Source organism: Lampris incognitus, chromosome 6 (genome assembly GCF_029633865.1).
Source record: "Lampris incognitus isolate fLamInc1 chromosome 6, fLamInc1.hap2, whole genome shotgun sequence".
In the NCBI taxonomy this organism is placed as follows: domain Eukaryota; kingdom Metazoa; phylum Chordata; class Actinopteri; order Lampriformes; family Lampridae; genus Lampris; species Lampris incognitus.
The window spans coordinates 19429649-19448749 of NC_079216.1; the positions used below are offsets into that span (position 1 = coordinate 19429649).

The 19101-nt window shown below is 41.7% G+C and overlaps 1 protein-coding gene across 1 annotated transcript in view; it reads right to left on the bottom strand.

Moving 5' to 3' along the window:
• rpgrip1l (RPGRIP1 like) overlaps window positions 1-19101 on the bottom strand; it is a 42972-nt gene that overhangs the window by 3228 nt on the left and 20643 nt on the right. Inside the window, exons 14-24 of the mRNA XM_056281863.1 lie at window positions 16845-16962; window positions 16150-16602; window positions 14904-15046; window positions 14169-14505; window positions 9686-9984; window positions 9470-9565; window positions 7512-7589; window positions 4787-4937; window positions 3879-3979; window positions 1223-1409; window positions 869-953 (exon numbers count right to left, since the gene is read on the bottom strand). Of these exons, the coding sequence (XP_056137838.1) occupies window positions 869-953; window positions 1223-1409; window positions 3879-3979; window positions 4787-4937; window positions 7512-7589; window positions 9470-9565; window positions 9686-9984; window positions 14169-14505; window positions 14904-15046; window positions 16150-16602; window positions 16845-16962 (2048 nt within the window). The remainder of the gene's footprint in view (window positions 1-868; window positions 954-1222; window positions 1410-3878; window positions 3980-4786; window positions 4938-7511; window positions 7590-9469; window positions 9566-9685; window positions 9985-14168; window positions 14506-14903; window positions 15047-16149; window positions 16603-16844; window positions 16963-19101) is intronic.

A 19101-nucleotide genomic window follows, 5' to 3' on the forward strand; every position in this document is an offset into this window, starting at 1 on the left:
GGAAACCAATCGTTTTTGGTTGTTATGCCACTGTATTATTTATCATACAAAAACCAACAAAGACCTCAATGGTGGAACTGGTGGAAGATGTCTCCAGGTCACAACAGCAGTGAAGGCAGATGAAGGCTGCAACAGAGGGTGGTCCCCAATCGTCTTGGTTCTTGGTGCCACTGTACTCTGGCCACTCCCTGCCAAGGACCGTGTGGTGGCTTCAGGTGCATCAGCCTCTCCATGTAAAAAGCTGTCCACACAAGCATCCTCCCCGAGTCGGCCTCTACACTCACCTGAGGACCCAGAGGGACCCAGAGGGAGGACAGTCGCCTTGACCCCGAGTGACCCCGAGTGCCAATGATGATGATTATTTATAAGGGTGTGGACACCTGAAATTAGTTGAGACTGAAGAGGTCACTTAAGATGAGTTACAAAATGTTTCTCTCAATAAACGTGTCCAGATGAACCGATTCAACTTTCTGTGACAGAATGTAGATACTTCCTCAGCTGAAGTTCTTCAAGTCATTACTGCCTACTTACTGAGGTAACATGTGGCTTTATCTTGTTTATACCACAACAGCATCTTATTATCATAGAGGGTCTTCCTCTTTCACTGTGGGTATGTTTGTGTGTATGTGTGTGTGTGTGCACCTGTGAGTGCTTGCACACTTGTGATTGGATATAGGAACACAACAACTCAACAGCAGGGCTGCAGGAACAGGAATTACCTGGGTTAATGGTAAAAATAACTAGGCATCCATGAAACACACACACACACACGCATTTTAAAGCTGATGAAATCAAAATAAGAACACATTATGGGCAGTCAGGTCCATCGTCTGCCAAAACTGGCTTGTCTTCACAGATTTCACGGTACCTTTCAATCTGAGGATTGTGTCCCTCCAGGACTCCCTTCAACAACTCCCGCCTCGCTCTGTTGTTTTCCACATCTACATGAATTACTGGGAAGATAGGACAAGTCAGATCTCATAGTCAGCACACATACTTGCAAGTTCATACGAGGCCACACAGGGCAATTTGTCCTTAACACATTATTTAGGAAGTACTTTAAAAGTTCTTTCAATAATGTTAACTTTAATGTTTGTATCTTTGGGCTTTTTTCCCTCTCTTTTATTGTACCGAGAAACCCAAGAAGTCACAAGATGGTCTCTCTCTAATCACAGGTCCTCCTAGGTGATCATAACCAGGAAGTGCGTCTCTGTACCCTTACCGTTGCTGTAGTTGTAGTGGATGCTCTGTCCCGGCAGGGGCTTAGGCAGGGACAGGGGCGTCTCCTCTGAGGGCAGGTCCAGGAGTGAATACTCCACAAAAAGACGCACAATGCTGTGGTCCTGGGCCACATGTGACTCAGGCCTCAGGCTCAAGGACACGATCTCCACACGAATCCGCTCTGACACCTGAAGAGATAGTTGGATCTTTATTTAGTCAGATGCATGGATTGTGCTATTTATTTAATTCCATTTGATCTCATTCATTAACATTTGAACAAGAGCAGAGAAGAGGAAGAAAGGTCATCATCTGCATGCTCTGTGATATTTGTATAGTGGTTAATATCCCCTTTTCAAGGACCACACCAAAGCCTGCCTGGTCCTGGGACCAGAACTTTCTCTCCTGTGTCTTCCCATGCTTCTCAGCTTTCTTACTGTCTCAGGAGAAAAGCGCTATGAGAAGATGTCTACCTGCCCACCTTGTTTTTCAAGAAAACTGTGACTAACTTTGTAGGTGAGATGCAGTAGAAAACATCAAGCAGAACTTGCAGAAAGACATCATTGAAAAAAACAAAAACAAAAAAACAAGCAAATAAGTAAATAAATAAATAAGTTGATTGGGGCAACTCCGGCAACAAATGTCAATAAGGAGTTCTATTCAAAACTTATCTCACATGTCCCACAAGTGGACTGGTCAAAGATTTTAGTATGTAATCATGACAACACAAGGCTACGGAGGCTCTGAAGGACAGGGGGGAGGGGGATTGAGAAGGAGGATCTTTTTTTTTGAGGGGTTATCTCATTTGATTGACTCAGTCTCTCATTTGAACAAGTTAGTATCTCATTTGATTGACTTAGTATCTCGTTTGATTGACTTAGTATCTCGTTTGAATGACTTAGTATCTCATTTGAATTAATTAGTATCTCATTTGATTGACTTAGTATCTCGTTTGAACAACTTAATATCTCATTTGAATGACTTGAAAATTACTAAAAAAAAACTTACTCACGGTTACATATGCATATGAAACCAGCATATGGTTGACTGCAGGTATCCCCAACCTTATCAACAACACAGCTGTATAACAACCCTGCAGTCAGCTGAGACCGATGAAGTCACTATGATGAGTGATAAAATATTTATCCCACTAAACTTTGGGTCCAGATGAACTGATTCAAATTTCTGGGATCACATCCTGATGTGTAATGACAGTGATTGGTTTATGAAACCAGCGATTAGTTTCATATGTAAATGAAACCAGCATATAATGCATATGCATATGAAACCAGAGATCGCCCATCACATATGAAACTAGCGACAGATCGCCAGTTTTAGTTGATGACTACTGCCATCCAAAGAAGCTGGCTGATGCTCCTCTGCCTGTTGCCCCTCTCGCTCTCCTCATCCTCTCTTCAATCTTTAAGAGCTCTTCATCTATATAATCTGGCTCAAATAAATACGGGTGGTCATTGAATTCAAATGCCTCATCCACATTGCTGAAATCAGCTAAATATTCAGCCATGACTTTGGAAATAAATTATTGCTAGCAGTTTCTCCATGTCTCGGGCTGCTACCTCAAATTAATGGTCAGCTCTAATAAGATTCGGCGTGACCTCTTTTGTAAACATCCGAAACCATTCCCCGCACAAATACTAGCAGTAGTAAAAGGGCTGTTAGAACAGAGACCGTAAGAAGTGAAATGTAAAGAAAAAGGTCCATCTCTGTAGGGATCTTTTCCATAATGTTGTCAGACACTTATAATAACAATCTAAGTGAGTTTTTTGGTAATTTTCAAGTAAGTAATTCAAACGAGATATTTAGTCATTTAAACGAGACACTAAGTCATTCAAATGAGATAAGTTGTTCAAATGAGAAACACCCCCCCCCAAAAAAATCCACCTCAATCTACCCCCCCCCCATGTCCTTCAGAGTCTCCGTAACTCACAGCCACACCCTTATTTCATTTTTTCCCTATTGCTTTCCACATATGAGTTTTGTTATATTTTCAAACGTTCTCATCCTTGGTTGAGTTTTGATGTCACCTATGTATCTATGTATCACCATAATGTTAGTTTTTTCTAGTGGTGTTTTGCACCTCCTCTGCCATCTGAAGACAGATTTGGAGCTCCCAGGCACAAGCCTGCTGTCTGGCTGGCTGTGGTGGCAATTGGTGATTGCATAATAATACGGTAATTACTAAGTTGTAACTGATTTAATGCCATCATCTGCACAAAGACACCGAAATAGTATGTGTGATCCATTTAACACTGACCTTGCTCAGAAACACTTGGTGCTAATTTAGGAGCCCTGGCACAGCTTGAATCAACACTCATTAGGGTAGGCACTCAAGAACAGCATCATGCTTGTGCACAGTGCCAGAATTGATCTGATCGCCAACAAAAACAATAACAACTTGCAAAAACGCCACCACAGAAAAAAACAAAATTCAACTTTATTTTCCAGGGCCGTAGATGAACTCCCAGACGCTCCCTGGCTCGTCTTCATGCATTTACTGCAGCAAAACCACAATCCCAGCAACCTTGATACATTCTCTTTATTCTTCCCTTGTGCAACAACTACACCTGTCTCCAAGCTTCTCCCCAAAGATGGGAGGTAAGAAGGGGGCTGCTGATTTTCCGCACTCTCAGTTCACCAACCTTCCTCCCTGCGGAGGGCTGAACAGGAACAATGCAGTCGTCGCTGTCGGACTGAGTCAAATCACTCTGATCGGCCTCCCCCACTGGGAACTCCTTGACATCTGGAATGAGACGAGCGAGACAGGAGAGGGACAGGAGATAAGTGTTAGAATTTGAGCTGAAAACTTATTAAAAGCAGAAAGCAATGAAGACGGGAAGACTTTTTGTGTAGACAGAACAGAGTGATAGAACTGCAATTGGCAAAGGGCTCTGCTTTAAAGCGGATTTGTACAAAAAGTGTACTTTTTCAGTGGGAAAATTACAGTAAATAATAAAAAGATTATTTTTATTATTTACTGTTGTGTGAAGCTCTAGAAATATAAAGCTTCACACAACTGATGAAAATGATGTAAGGCTTCCCTCAGCAAGGTCATCATTAACATTTATGAAGTCGGCCAGCCTGGTGTTAAAATTATTGGCAGCAGTATTCAATATTTATGGCTGTTCTGGTGGAAAAACATTGTGAAGGGGAAAACAAAAACAAATAACAAAAAAAAAACATTATTCATTTGCGCTTTAAGAAAGTGAAACAAGTGTAAAAACAGGTTTTGTTTGCCTGCCAACCCAACAGAGATTTCTGTGGATGCTGGTCAGTTTGACGTGTGATCATGAAAGTGAATTGGTCCGGCACCAGCTTGCTTGCCACACTACAAGCCCAGACACAGGAAGAGTACAACAAGTGGTTTGTAAACAGGGAGTGGGGGAAAAAACACTACAGAGAAAACTGACAGGAACACTTCAACCTAGATAAATGAATACTGCCTGTAAATATACTGGACGTCCAGGCAACAACCTACTGGAAATCAATTTTCCCACAATGTTTCTCAAGAAAACTGAAAAGTTCCAATCAATGGATTGTATTTTCTGACCTTCTTGAATAATTTCCTCAGAAATTTCAGAATCGTCAGAGTAGGACTGCGAGCTCTCTGGTATCAACTGTCCCTCAGAGAAGTGAGACTCCTCTTCCTCATCCTCTTCCTTTGTCACTAATGGAGGTGCTGGGGTTTTTTGTGAAGCCACCTGTCAAAAAGAGATATCTACTATGTTGAACAAAATGCTCATTGTGACAAAATTATTGCTGGCTGGAAAATTAAAATCCTTCGCAGTACAAATAATATTGCATATTTTTAAAATTTATTTATTTTATTTAATCTTTAATTAACCAAGAGAGTCTCATTGAGATTAAGAATCTCCTTTTCAAGGGAGACCTGGCCAAAACAGGCAGCAGCATAAAACACCAGTAACAAACAGAAAATGCAAAAGGAGAGGGAAAAAAAAACATCATAGAGAACTCACATTTTAAAAGAGAAATTTCTAGGAGTCAGCTGCATAACCAGATAAATTAAAAACATTGAATCTGCCTCTAATTCTTCCATTTTGGATTTAAAAGCATTTAAGGAGATTAATTCGTTGAGTTACAAGTCATTCTGAAACATATTCCATACAGTGCAGAATACACAAATGCCCTTTTTCCAATTTTCGTACAGGCATTTGGGACAGAGAATATAAAGAAGTCCTGAGAATGCAAAGAGCACTGTCTAGCACTTTTTTGCGTGATAAAGACACATAGGTAGTGTAGAAGGAAAGACGTCGTTTTTTTTACATTACAAGAAAAACTTATTTGAAAATAAAAACCCAGTTTTAGCCTCAGCCTTTTTCCCCAGGTACTGCAAATGTGGCTTAAAAGTGAGAGAGTAATCAATCAAAATAACCAGGTATTTATAAGAGTTAACCTCCTCTGTCTCACTTCCCTAAAGAGTGACCACTGAAGGGATATTTTGTAGCCAATTCCTACAGTTGGTAAACAACATAGTAAGCTTGGTCTTCTAAATGGAACTGCATTGAGAACTGGTTTCAGCTGAAGAAGGGTATTTTAAACAACAATAAAAGCACTTTGCAAGTATTCAATGGCCTGTACAAGAGTTCTCTTACAGCAGTATAAAACAGCGTCATCAGCATGAAAATGAAAATTAGCATCTGACGCATTTTGACCTAGATTATTTATATAAATAGTGAATAAAAATGGACTTAATACAGGGCCCTGAGGTACACCCTTGTAGACGGACACAATATCAGAACATAGACCATCATATCTAATGCACTGAGACCTATTAGTAAGGTGGTTTGAGAACCAAGACTGCTTGCTCCGAGAGTCCAGAGTTTAAAACATGATCAACTGTGTCGAAAACTTTGGACAGATCAATAGAATGATGCACAATGTTTCTTCTTGTCAAGTGCAACAGAAATGTAATTTACCACCTTCAGTGCAGCTGTGTTAGTGGTTTGGACATGTTGCAGAGGAGAGATGCTGGGTATATTGGAAGGATACTGAATATGGAGCTGCCAGGGAAGAGGAAAAGAGGAAGGCCAAAGAGGAGGTTTATGGAAGTGGTGATGGAGGACAGCAGGTGGCTGGCGTGACAGAAGATGCAGAAAACAGGAAGAGATGGAAACAGATGATCTGCTGTGGCGACCCCTAACAGAAGCGGCCGAAAGTAGTAGTAGTAGTAGTACAGTAGTGCTATCTTATTTCTAAAGCCTGACTGATATCTTGATATAATGGCATTGGTGTATAAAAACTCCTTTAGTTGATCACTCACAAGAGCTTCAAGAATTTTAGCCAGTACGGATAATTTAGATATTGGCCTATAGTTATTTAAAGTAGTTGGGTCTCCCTTTAAATAAAGGGAGAACAAAAACATATTTCCATATCCTTGATATTTTCTGATTTTCCACTGTAAGGTTAAAAAGATAAACAAGAGGCTCTGCTCCAAAATCAGCTGTCAAATTCAAAAAGTAAGGATCAGGCAAATCAGTTCCTGAGGGTTTTCTAGGATCTAAAGCTTTTAGGGCTTTATTAACTTCCAGCACAGAGAAAGGTATGAAATTAAAAGACTGACCAGTATACACTGGAATACACAGTTTCACACAGGCAGAACAAGCAGAGTCAAACAGAGAGCCATAAGATATAAAACGCTCATTAAAACAATACGTCTCCATTTTGTCATGAACAGCAACAGAATCCTTCATAACAAATGTAGGTACAGTTTGAGAGTTATTGCTCACAGAGAGGGCTTTTATGGTCTTCCAAAATCTCCTAGGGTCATTTAGATTTTTAGTGGTGACAGAGAAATAATATTCTGATTTGGCTTTCTTGATTATAGAGGAGCATTTGTTTCTTAGTTGTCTAAAAACAAGCAAAACAGTGGTAGAACCTGCCTTAGCCCAAGCCAAGTTATGCTCATGAATAGTATCTGCTAATTCAGAGGAAAACCAAGGGTTATCACGTCCCTTTACTCTGTATCTCCTGAATGGGGCATCTGTATTTATGATTTGCGTAAAAACCATCATTAAAGAATGTCCAGGCTGTCTCCACATCAGAGATCAGCTCTATTTTTCTACTCCAACTAAAATGAAACAAATCATGATAAAACCCTTGTTCATTAAAATGTATAACATTAAAAGTACTAACATTTGACGAAATATACTCATTTGCTTTTTTTGTAATATTAAAAGAAAGACACTAAGAAAAGGACACATTATGGTTTGGAATGAAACTTTTCATTAATGATTAGTGTGAACGTCTGAGTTTACCTTTATTAAAGATGGCAGCTTAGAGCAGTCTTTCCTCTCTGGAGGCACAATGGGGCTTGGCAAATTTCTATGCTGAGCCTATAAGAGGAAGACACAGTCATTAAGCCTGATTTGTTGGTTGTTGTTGTTTTGTTTAATCACTGATTCAATTCACCAATCATGATTTCTGAATTCTTGGCTGGAATCAAGAAACTGCTCAGGTGCTGCACTTTTCATTAAAAACAAAAATTTCAACATGCACACATTACTTTGTGTGATTACTTTTTTGGATTTCTTGTATTTAGATTTATTTGGCACAGGACATATACCTTAAAGCTGCAATCTGCGACATCTCTTTTCTTTTCTTTTTTTGCCCCCCCCCCTTTTCTCCCCAATTGTACTTGGCCAATTACCCTATTTCCCGAGCTGTCGCTGCTCCACCCCCTTGGCCGATCCAGGGAGGGCTGCAGACTACCACATGCCGCCTCTGATACATGTGGAGTGGCCGCCAGCCACTTCCTTTCACCTGACAGTGAGGAGTTTTGCCAGGAGGACGTAGCGCGTGGGAGAATCACGCTATTCCTCCCAGTTCCCCCTCCGCCCAAACAGGCACCCCGAGCGACCAGGGCACATACCCACACCCGGCTTCCCACCCATAGACACAGCCAATTGTGTCTGTAGGGACGCCCAACCAAGCCGGAGATTCAAGCCAGAGACCAACACGGGGATTCGACCCGGCAATCCCCATGTTGGTAGGCAACGGAATAGACTGTTACACTACCCAGACCCCCAATCTGTGACATTTCTCCATTTGAAATGTGATGATGATGATGTGGTGATTATCTTGGACAGACAATATCACATCAGAACAATGTTCCTATATAAGTGGATGTAGGAGGAACAGAGAAATAGACCTGTTGCAACTGATTAATGCACTACATACAAAGTGTTGCAGCCAGTATCACTTGTGTGCCGTTGGCTCATCAGTAAAAACTTCCACCTTTGTAAAAATTGCATCCTCAGACCAAAGCTAACTGTATTGCAAAATTCATTGAAATATATTGTAAGTTAACGCTGTTCTACAGTAATACTGATTTTTTTTGTCCAACAGAAGTGTCACCACATTGGCATCGCATTTCAAACTTTTTTCCCCTGCTGGAGTTGTTTTTCTAACATGTACGTGTTTGCAGCCATACCAGTGTTTGTCTTACCTGGCCAAAAATGTTCAAAAGATGAATATGGAAACTAGAGAGTGTCTCCAACTATGGTAAAGATGCCAATTAGTATTATGTAACCTGACTCCATAGTCTAGATCAGTGGTTCTCAACCTTTTTGGGGTCCTGGACCCCCTGCGTATTTTTGATCTACCCTGAGGACCCCTCCACCTGATCTTGGGGGAGGGGGGTTGCAATTTGATAGAAACAGTAGAAACTGCATTTTAAATTGCATTATAGCATTTATTCACTCTTTGGGGCAAAAATAAGAGCTTTCAGTTGTAACTTAGATATAGTTAACAAAACAGAATTCTTATGCAGTAACTTTCAGATATATGTAACAAAACAGAATGTGTATTCAGTAACTTTCAGATATATGTAACAACAGAATTTTTATGCAGTAACTTTTAACAATGCAAACGGGAGCGAGATCTCTTATTAAAATACAATAAATTACACTTGTGAAACAGATGTAATTAGAGAAAAAAGTCCTGTTACCCTTTATAGTTTAGGTAGATAAAGGTCTCAGTCACATTTGAGTAAAATAATCCTATTTCTATAAATGTCATAGGATATTTTTTTAAAGATATTTTATTTTCACGGACCCCTTGCAATTACACCACGGACCACTAGGGGTCCGCGGACCCCGGTTGAGAAACACTGGTCTAGATGGATAAAATAATAGAGAAAAGTTGTGGCTTTAAATGGCTGAGCCACCAGCAAATCCCCTAACCTCTCACTGGCCAGTTTTCTTGGAATACTCACCTGTTCATCTGGAGTGGTGATATCCAGGAATGTAACTTTTTTAGGAATTGGTCTCTCCTTTATCTGGCTCCTCTGCCTGGGCTTTGGCAGTGGTGCCTGATGGAAGCAATATGGTCAGACAAGTGATTGTGGAGAATATGTTTTCTTCTTAATGTGTCGTGGGAATAACATTATCCAAACAGGAGAATATGATTACGAAGAAAAGGTGCACTTTACCTTGGAGGCAGCATCAACAGGGGAGGAGGTGGACTCATGAGAAAGTTCCTCAGGTTTCTTCTCTTCTTTTGAGCTCTCCTTAACTCTATCTTCTCTATCTTTCTCCCTCTGTTTTTCCACGGTGTGCTGTTTCTCCTCATGTGTGGGAGCTAACCTGACTGGCTTCTCTTTGGGGATGAACTTTGCCTGTTCTACAGTCATGGTGGAGTCTGGCGGAGGTAGGTACATATACCTCCACTTGAGTGTGACTTCAATATGGCCAGCAGGATGTCCAGTGGGGTCTGCCAGCTCAAACACACCTTAAGAACAAATGAGAGGGCAGATTCACTATGGTCAAGACAAAGAAAAAAAACCTGTTTTGGGAATAAGTAGTTTTTAAAGTTTATGTCATTTAATTTGTGGGCTATGCAGAATTATATCAGCGTGATTGATTGCATTATGCATGACCTAAATGATTCCATTCCATTTAAAGTATTTTGTACCCTGTAGTAGCTGGAGAAAATATGGCAAGGGTATTGAGCTTTTATTATAATTTTCTGAAAATAAATGTTTTTTTTTTACAAACTTTGTTTATCTATTTTCAAATCACAAATTGAGAGGAGTGTTCAGGTACTTGTGAATGACAGTGTCCCGTTAGAGTATTACAGTAGAAGAAATGACAAGATACAACACATAGAAACTACAAAGACAACACTAACACAAGCATTCAGCTTGGTACTATTTCAGATATTCCAATAGCATTATAACCTCACTCTTCAGGGCAGGAAAAAAAAAGAAGTAAAATAAAATGAAATGATCTCAATCAGGGACAACTGGGAAGCTGAGTTTCTCAGCATAAGCCAAGAATGGACCCCACATCTTTTTGAAGTTCTTAGAAGAGCATCTCTATGTACACCGGATTTTTTCAAGTTGTAAATTATTGAAAATATCTTTTACCCACAGAGAATGAGAAGGTGGTGCTGATGACTTCCATCTCATTAGTATCAGACGTCTAGCCAATAATGTTACAAAAGCAATCATATCTGCTTGAAGCTTAGGTAAAGGCAAGGATACCGAACAAAGCAGTAACGGCATTAGGCTCGATAGGTGTCCCAGTTATCTCCGAAAGAGAATTGAAAATTGCAGTCCAGTAGGCATGCAGAGATGTATACGACCAAAACATATGTGCATGGTTTGCAGGTGTTTGATAACATTTATCACAAGAGGGGTCAATAGTGTTATAAATCTTGGACAGTCTAACTTTGGTCCAATGAGTGCGGTGAACCACTTTACATTGGATCAATCCATGTCTAGCGCAGACAGACGAGGTATGCACACATTTAAGAATACTCCCCCAAAGCTCCTCCGAGATCTCCTCCCCCAAAGAGCCTTCACAAAGTTCAGAGAGGTTGAAGATAAGGCTTGGATTGCACTGTTAAGATATTAATTCATACCTCTCATCACAGGGACCTGAGTGAGAAAAGCATCTAGGGGGGTGTCATCAGGCAAATTAGGGAACTGGGCGTATTTATTACAAACTAAACTACGAATTTGCAGGTATCTGAAAAAATGTTTAAGAAGAGAGAACAGTTCTACCAACTGTTGAAAAGATGAAAATATATTATCAACATATACAGTAAGTCCTTGTGTTGCTTAATTCCAAGGTTGGACCATATGGAAAATGCACCATCTGAAATAGAGGGAGGAAAAGCATGATTTGCAACTAGGGGAGCAGAGGTAGAAAAAGTTTGTAAACCAAAGTGACGTTTAAACTGGTTCCAAATCCGTAAGGTAGTTTTGACAATTATATTCTTAGCGTAAGGGGAGAAGGGGCAGTTGATGGGGGAGTGTACAAGAGCGGTCAGTGACACAGGTTTAGAGGAAAAAGACTCCATAGCCAACCAGGCAGGAGGGGGGTGGAATGTATCAGATCTGAGCCAATACTGTAGAATTCTAAGGTTAGTAGCCCAGTAATAGAAGCTAAAGTTTGGCAAGGCCATTCCTCCAACAGGCTTTGGTCTCTGTAAAAAGTCTTTATGTATTCTCGGGGCTTTTTGTTCCAAATGAGCTCTAAAATTAGGCTATAAATTTTCCGAAAAAAACTTTGCGGGAGGAAAATAGGTATACATTGAAATAGGTAAGAGAACTTTGGGAGAGTATTCATCTTTACAGAGTTGATCCTTGCAGCTAAATTTAGTGGGAGCAGTGACCAGCGTTCAAAATCTTGTTGCATACACCCTAAACAAGGTGTAAAATTGGTCTTAAAAAGATTTTCAAACTTGCTTGTAACTTGAATTCCAAGATATGCGAAACTATACCGTGATATTTTAAATGGGAAATTATGTAATGGGTAGCTACGAGCGGTTGCGTTCAGAGGAAACAGTTCACTTGAAAGTAAATGTTGAGGGAGTCATAAATTTAATGACTTCGGACTTGGGACAAAAAAAGACCGACTTGAACAGCTGTGACTCTGGACTTATTTGAGTCTTGTGATAAAATTACTGGTCCTCATCCCAGTTTTGACCAATGGAAGGAAATAAGTGTAAAAAGTATGGGTTTGGTGTGGTTAAGTTTAAGGCTACGATCCGTGAGGGTGGTTGTCCCTTCTGGTGGGTGGAGTTGAATGTGTGAGGAGTCGGAGGTTTTCATGAGTCTGCCCCAAGACCCCTCTCCCACCAAGTGTCACTCCAAACCAAGGGACAATCGCAGCTGTGGATAACACTTCCTGTAAAGGGGTAGTGTTTCAAAATAATCACAAAAAGTTGAATCAGTTCATATCTTTATGCATGCTCAATAATCCAGGTAAGGAAATCAGAGTAGAAAAACAATTAGTAACTATGGGAAACCTTTGCTACGACGTGCACTTGAAGCAGGAAGTGAATGTTGTGAACGCCTCACTCAGCTGCATTGGTGCTCCGTCCTTTGGTGTTTAAGCTCCTACAATATACAGTATAAGAAAGTGCCTGCAAGCCATATTAATCTTTTAAATTGCAACTGTGTTTTTGTACACTGTAGAAAATTCCAGTTTCAATGTGATAACTGTACTCTTTTGGGTTGCGGCATGTCCTATAAATTATAATGGAGGGTGAAAGTGTCCTGTTAGCCTCACTCAAGCATAATAACCACTCAATATGAACAACTGAAGGCTTTATTTTGATTTCATACCCCCCCTTTTTCTCCCCAATTGTATCTGGCCAATTACCCCACTCTTCCGAAACATCCCGGTCGCTGCTCCACCCCCTCTGTCGATCCAGGGAGGGCTGCAGACTACCACATGCTTCCTCTGACACATGTGGAGTCGTCAGCCGCTTCTTTTCACCTGACAGTGAGTAGTTTCAGCAGGGGGATGTAGCGTGTGGGAGGATCACGCTATCCCCCCCAGTTCCCCCCCTGAACATGCGCCCCAACCGACCAGAGGAGGCGCTAGTGCAGCGACCAGGACACATACCCACATCCGGCTTCCCACCAGTAGACATGGCCAGTTGTGTCTGTAGGGACGCCCGACCAAGCCGGAGGTAACACAGGGATTTGAACCAGTGATCCTCATGTTGGTAGGCAACAGAATACACCACTACACTACCTGGATGCCATTTCATACCCGGTTTTGACAGCTGATATAGTTTCCAAAGTTTTGTAGGGCAAAGTTGACTACATGTGATGGTATTGGCACACTTTCCATAGACAGGATTTACAAAGGGTTGCATAATAAAATGATTAATCAGCCCTCCGTGATTTGGGATGAGCTTCAGTACTGCAGAAGCTTTACATGAATGTGCAAATGGAGGCAGAGTGGCAAGGGATAGGGTGTAAGGGGTGGTTTGGGATTAAACCATTTGCTCAGTAAGAGTAACAACCATGTTGCCAAAAACCATAAATCATGATTCCATAGTTGTAGAGGGATTTCAGTATTTATTTGAATTTGTAAATCATTTTACAAAATAAAAAACAATCATGAATATTTTCACTCTTCCAGGAAAAAGAAAACTCTGTTGGCTCAGGAAATTGAAATGAAATGAAATTTGATCAAAACACACTGTTTAGGACTTGAAAATTAAGGTTAAGGACTTTTGACTTGACTTGACCTGATCAGTGTATCTTGTACCTTGACGCGAGACTTAACCATCTTTACTTGGGACTTGACTTGGACTTTTGAGTCAAGAGTCGAAACGTGTTACTTGCAAATCAATGACCTGGTCCCCCTTGTTGATTTCATGCAACCAAGTTGATCATCAACTGCTCACTCCATGAAGAGATAATTATAAGGGAGGAGGAAAGAAACAATGGAAGGAAGGAAGGATGGAAAAGAGGACGGATAAACATACAGATAGATTGCCTTCAATAAAATCAACAATCCAAAACAGAAACAGAACAAGGCAGGAGGAACAAGTGGGGAAAATGCTTGATTATAAGTATAAAATTAAGGATCACAGAATTTTGGAGCTGTGAACCAAACTCATGTGCCACAGTTATGCTGCAGAGCAACACAAGAAACAATTATGCTCACCGGTGATCCCCTTGTCGTGGGCCAGCGAGAGTAGAGGCACCCTGGCCTTGCCCAGGTAAGTGTCCATCCGTTCCTCCTTGAAGTCAAACACATAAAGCTGCAGGGCCTCGGACTTAAGGTATCGATCCAGGTCGGCGTCAATAGTAACCGCATAAGGCACATGATCGTGGAAAGTGGGGTCGCAGCAATCATGAACGATGCAGGTATCGTGGTCGGGGAAGTCAAAGAATTTGTATACTACATAGGGACTGGGCTGCTGGGAGGCCTGAGATGGCAGTCTGCTGCAGCACTGGATGGTGATGCTGAGTATGTTGGAGCTGCTGTCGGGTGACGTCAGCTGAGGTGTCACATCAGATAAAAACAGAAGGGTTTAATGTTTGAGTCATTTAATGTGAGAAATAATTGATTATAATTGTTTTAAAATAGCCACATCATGTTTAGCATGTTTTTGACAATGAGAAAAAATTGCTTGCCTTTCTTATATCTTTGACTAGCGCTTCATGGTCACACAGTCGATAGACACTTTACGATCACAGTAAAATTGTTGCATCTATTGTCAGGGCACTGTAGCTCTGATGCTGACCTGGGTAGCTTCACTGTCTGAGAATTTTACCTTATTTATTCAAGCTTCGTGCACTGTTAAGACACTGGAAAAGCACATGGGCTGCATACCTTACAAAGAAAAATGTAATGGAAAATGATGTAATATGGCTTTTCCCTCTACTGTGCACATACCTGCTCCTCCTCCACCAGCACAGAACTGATGTAGCGCAAGGCCTTCACCCTCTCTTTGAACAGACCGATAGTCTGTTGCATTGGTACCCTCAGTCTCATCCAGTAGTCCACAGAACCAAAGGACTGCATCTCACCAGATACACCTGAGAAGGAAGCGCAAACTGTAGATTTATTCCTGGACAGCCTTACAAAGGTGCGAGGAAAAGCTGTTTCTTTAAAATCAAAAGAGAAAAATACACATTAAAGTTGCTAGAGAAGGTTGTAAGTGTAACCTTGTATTTTATTTGCCAAAAATGTTTAACTGCAAAAAAGAGTATTCCATGGCTTTCTTACATGTTAGTAAGCTACGTGGTCCTCCCATTTAGACTGGTTGGCAATAGTGTGAACAAAGACCAAAGCACAGTTACAGACAAAATCCTCTAGTGAGAATAATATAGCTGCCAAATTCAGAAGATGAGAACTTGCAGCGGCTACAGTTTACAAAGGATGAGGCAGGCCTTTTAAGGTTAGCAACAACTTAAATGGGTTGGCTGAAAGAAAGAAAAAAAAAGAGATGGAACATGGACGAGCTGATTACTTTTGAAATATATGAAGACAAAAGGTAAAAAAGATGCTGTTGAGATACATCTTTTTGCTCTGTTTTTGCATGGAAAAAGACCCCCTCCTTAACAGATGGATAGAATATCTGCAGAAATTGTAGACAGTGTTATTTCAATAAGTTGAATAAACTGCCACTGGAAACAGTTCCTAATCAACCTTGTTAAGTATTCTAATATCGGTTTAATAACTTTATGCAGCCTATTTATATTTAGCCGAAGATTAAAATGAAATCTTAAATTCAGGTTTAACGTTTGTTTAGAAGTAATCCAGCCTTAAAACGTGACGCAATTAACAGATAAACCTTCATTTAAAGTGGTAAAAGTTTTAATCCTTATATACCGACTGGCTGCAGATGTCCCCACCCTTATCAACAATAGATATAAACAACAACAATAGAATATAAACAACAATTATAAACAACAATGGTGGTGCAGTGGTTAGCACTGTCGCCTCACAGCAAGAAGGTCCTGGGTTTGAACCCCGGGGTTATCCAACCTTGGGGGTCATCCCAGGTCGTCCTGTGTGTGGAGTTTGCATGTTCTCCCCGTGTCTGTGATGGGTTTTCTCCGGGTGCTCTGGTTTCCCCCAAAAAAATCTAGCTGCAAACAATAAAACCTTAAACTTGAATCAAAACAATTCTACTCACCAATCAGCTGCACTGTCCCATGGACCTTGCTGTCTTGCTCCAGGAGCTGCTGCAGTTGAAGCTGCCCAGCTGCCAGTGTACGGAAGTCCAACCCCATTGCCAGATGCATCTCCAATGTGACCGAACATGTATGGAGGTATTCCAGGAAGAAGTCATCCATACGAATCACATACTGAGACGTAAAACTATAGTCTGGCCTCTCGCCCATGATCACTGGAGTGGAGTGCAGCTCAAAGTCATAGAAGCCGTAGGTGCAGAATGTGGAGGGCTCACGGTCACCGAGAGCCTCCAGGGCGGACGGAAAGAAGGTGGCACTGCCAATATGGATTTCGAGAAGGTTTTCCCCACGTTCAAGGTGAACCGTTTCATCAAACTCATCAGCCATGTCCTCATCTGTGATGTCAGGTTTGAAGACATAGGCTTTGGTGCCGTAAGCAATATCTTTGAGTTGAGCTAGAGAGGAGCAACATGGAAAGAGGACCTTACATTTAAAAGGAAATCAAAGACTATGAAAATGAAGACTGCACTTCACACCCAAAAAGTTATAGCATTATAGCACCTAGAACATTTTCAAATTGTTGGTTTCCCAAAGTTTGAAGGGCAGTGAAGGAAACCCTGAGAATCACTGAAGTACAACTACACAGTATTTGTAAAGTTTAGACAGGGTAAGCCTTGTGGAAAGTTTGGACAGTGACCTTCGAGTTTCTTGATTTTTGCTGCCCTGGTGTCAAGTAGCTTTGCCATGCGATCCAACTTCAGCTGGTACTCAGCTTTATCGCCATCCATCTTCCGTGTCACAGCTTCAAGCTCCGCCTAATGACCAAGAGTAGAAAACAGATTAATTTTAAGTATTCCACACCCGCATTTACATTTTGGGCATGTAGGTGACAGTCTTATCCAAATCAACTTGCAAAGAATATCACCAGGCTCAGTCAGTGTCTTTCTTGCTGAAAGACACTTTGACAGGACAAAAGCATGTTGATAGTCAAATTGGTTGTTGCCGACATCATTTGGTTTCAGTGTGGTCTGTCTAACCACTCCATGTGGACAACCAGCCAGTCATAGACAAAGCTGAATGATTAATTAATCATGTAATAGTTAGTTCTGTAATGACCTAAAAGATCCAAATCTTATTTTTTTGAAGTCCAACTGAAATTTGAAATCTCCTCACTTTCAATGCAAAAAAAGATATAAATCAAAGTGCTGTTGTAGTTATTGTCTCATCTCATCATCAGCCACTTCTTTGGGGTCGGGTCACGGTGGCAGCAAGCTAAGTAGGGCACTCCAGACGTTCCTTCTCCCCAGCAACACCCTCCAGCTCCTCCTGGGGGATCCCAAGGCGTTCCCAGGCCAGATTGGACATGTAGTCCCTCCAGTGAGTTCTGGGTTTACTCCGGGGTCTCCTCCCAGTTGGACATGCCTGGAAAACCTCCAAAGGAAGGCCCCCAGGAGACATCCTAATCAGATGCCCGAACCACCTCAACTGGCTCTACTCTGAGCTCCCTCCGGATGTCTGAGCTTCTCACCCTATCTCTAAGGCTGAGCCCAGACACCCTACAGAGGAAACTCATTTCAGCCGCTTGTATCTGCGATCTCACCCTTTCAGTCACTACCCAAAGCTCATGACCATAGGTGAGGACTGGAATGAAGATTGACTGGTAAATTGAGAGCTTTGCCTTCCAGCTCAGCTCCATCTTCGCCACAACAGTCCAGTACAACATCCGCATTACTGCTGAAGCTGCACCAATCCGCCTGTCAATCTCCCACTCCATCCTACCCTCACTCATGAACAAGACCCTGAGATACTTGAACTCCTTCACTGGAGGCAACAGCTCATTCCCAACCTGAAGGGAGCAATCCACCATTTTCCAGTACAGAACCATGGCCTCAGACTTGGAGGTGCTGACTCTCATCCCGGCCATTTCACACTCAGCTGCAAACCGCCCCAGTGCACAATGAAGGTCGCATTCTGATGAAGCCGACAAAGCCACATCATCTGTGAAGAGCAGAGATGCAATTCTGAGGTTCCCAAAACAGACACACTCCTCACCTTGGCTGCGCCTTGAGATCCTGTCCATGAATATCACAAACAGAATCGGAAACAAGGGACAACCTTGGCGGAGTCTGACATCTACCAAAAACATGTTTGACTTTGTGCCAAGAATGGGGACACAGCTCTCACTTTGGTGATACAAGGACCGGATGGCTTGTAGCAACTGCTCTGGTACTCCATTCTGCCGCAGTACCCCCCACAGAGTGCCCCGGGTTACACAGTCGTAAGCCTTCTCCAAGTCCACAAAACATACGTGGACTGGCTGGTCAAACTCCCATGCCTCCCTCAGCACTTCCGCAAGAGTAAAGAGTTGGTCCGTTGTTCCACGGCCAGGACGGAATCCGCATTGTTCCTCCTGGATCCAAGGTTCGACAATTGGTCATAGCCTCGTTTCCAGCACCCTAGAGTAGACTTTCCCAGGGAGGCTGAGCAATGTGATGCCCCGATAATTGGAGCACACCCTCTAGTTAGTTATTGTGACTATTTTTATTTTCAGAAAGAAGGAAAAGCATATTTTTGGAGATGTATGCTCCAATGGCATCTAGCCCTCATGCTGCTGAGTGGGCTTTACTATGATGTCATTTGAGTGGCAGCTGAAAGCTTGTTTTGCTGGGAGACACTGTCAGCTTCCCTGGTCATACAGCTACAAATGATGTTACAAGGCAATAGATAGCACTTTTTATAATCCAACACTTATCTGGCTCTTAACATGGAAAACTGAACTGTCTGTCTGGCTAAATGTCTGTCTGTCAAATTACACCTTTCAACATCTTCTTGGACGAATTATGAGATATGTTAGTATATTTGTATACCGCTCAGACAGCGATGGCACCCAAAACGTTTTCAACTTTAGTCCTCACTACTACACCCAGCTACACAACAGCTAAAGTTGGACACTG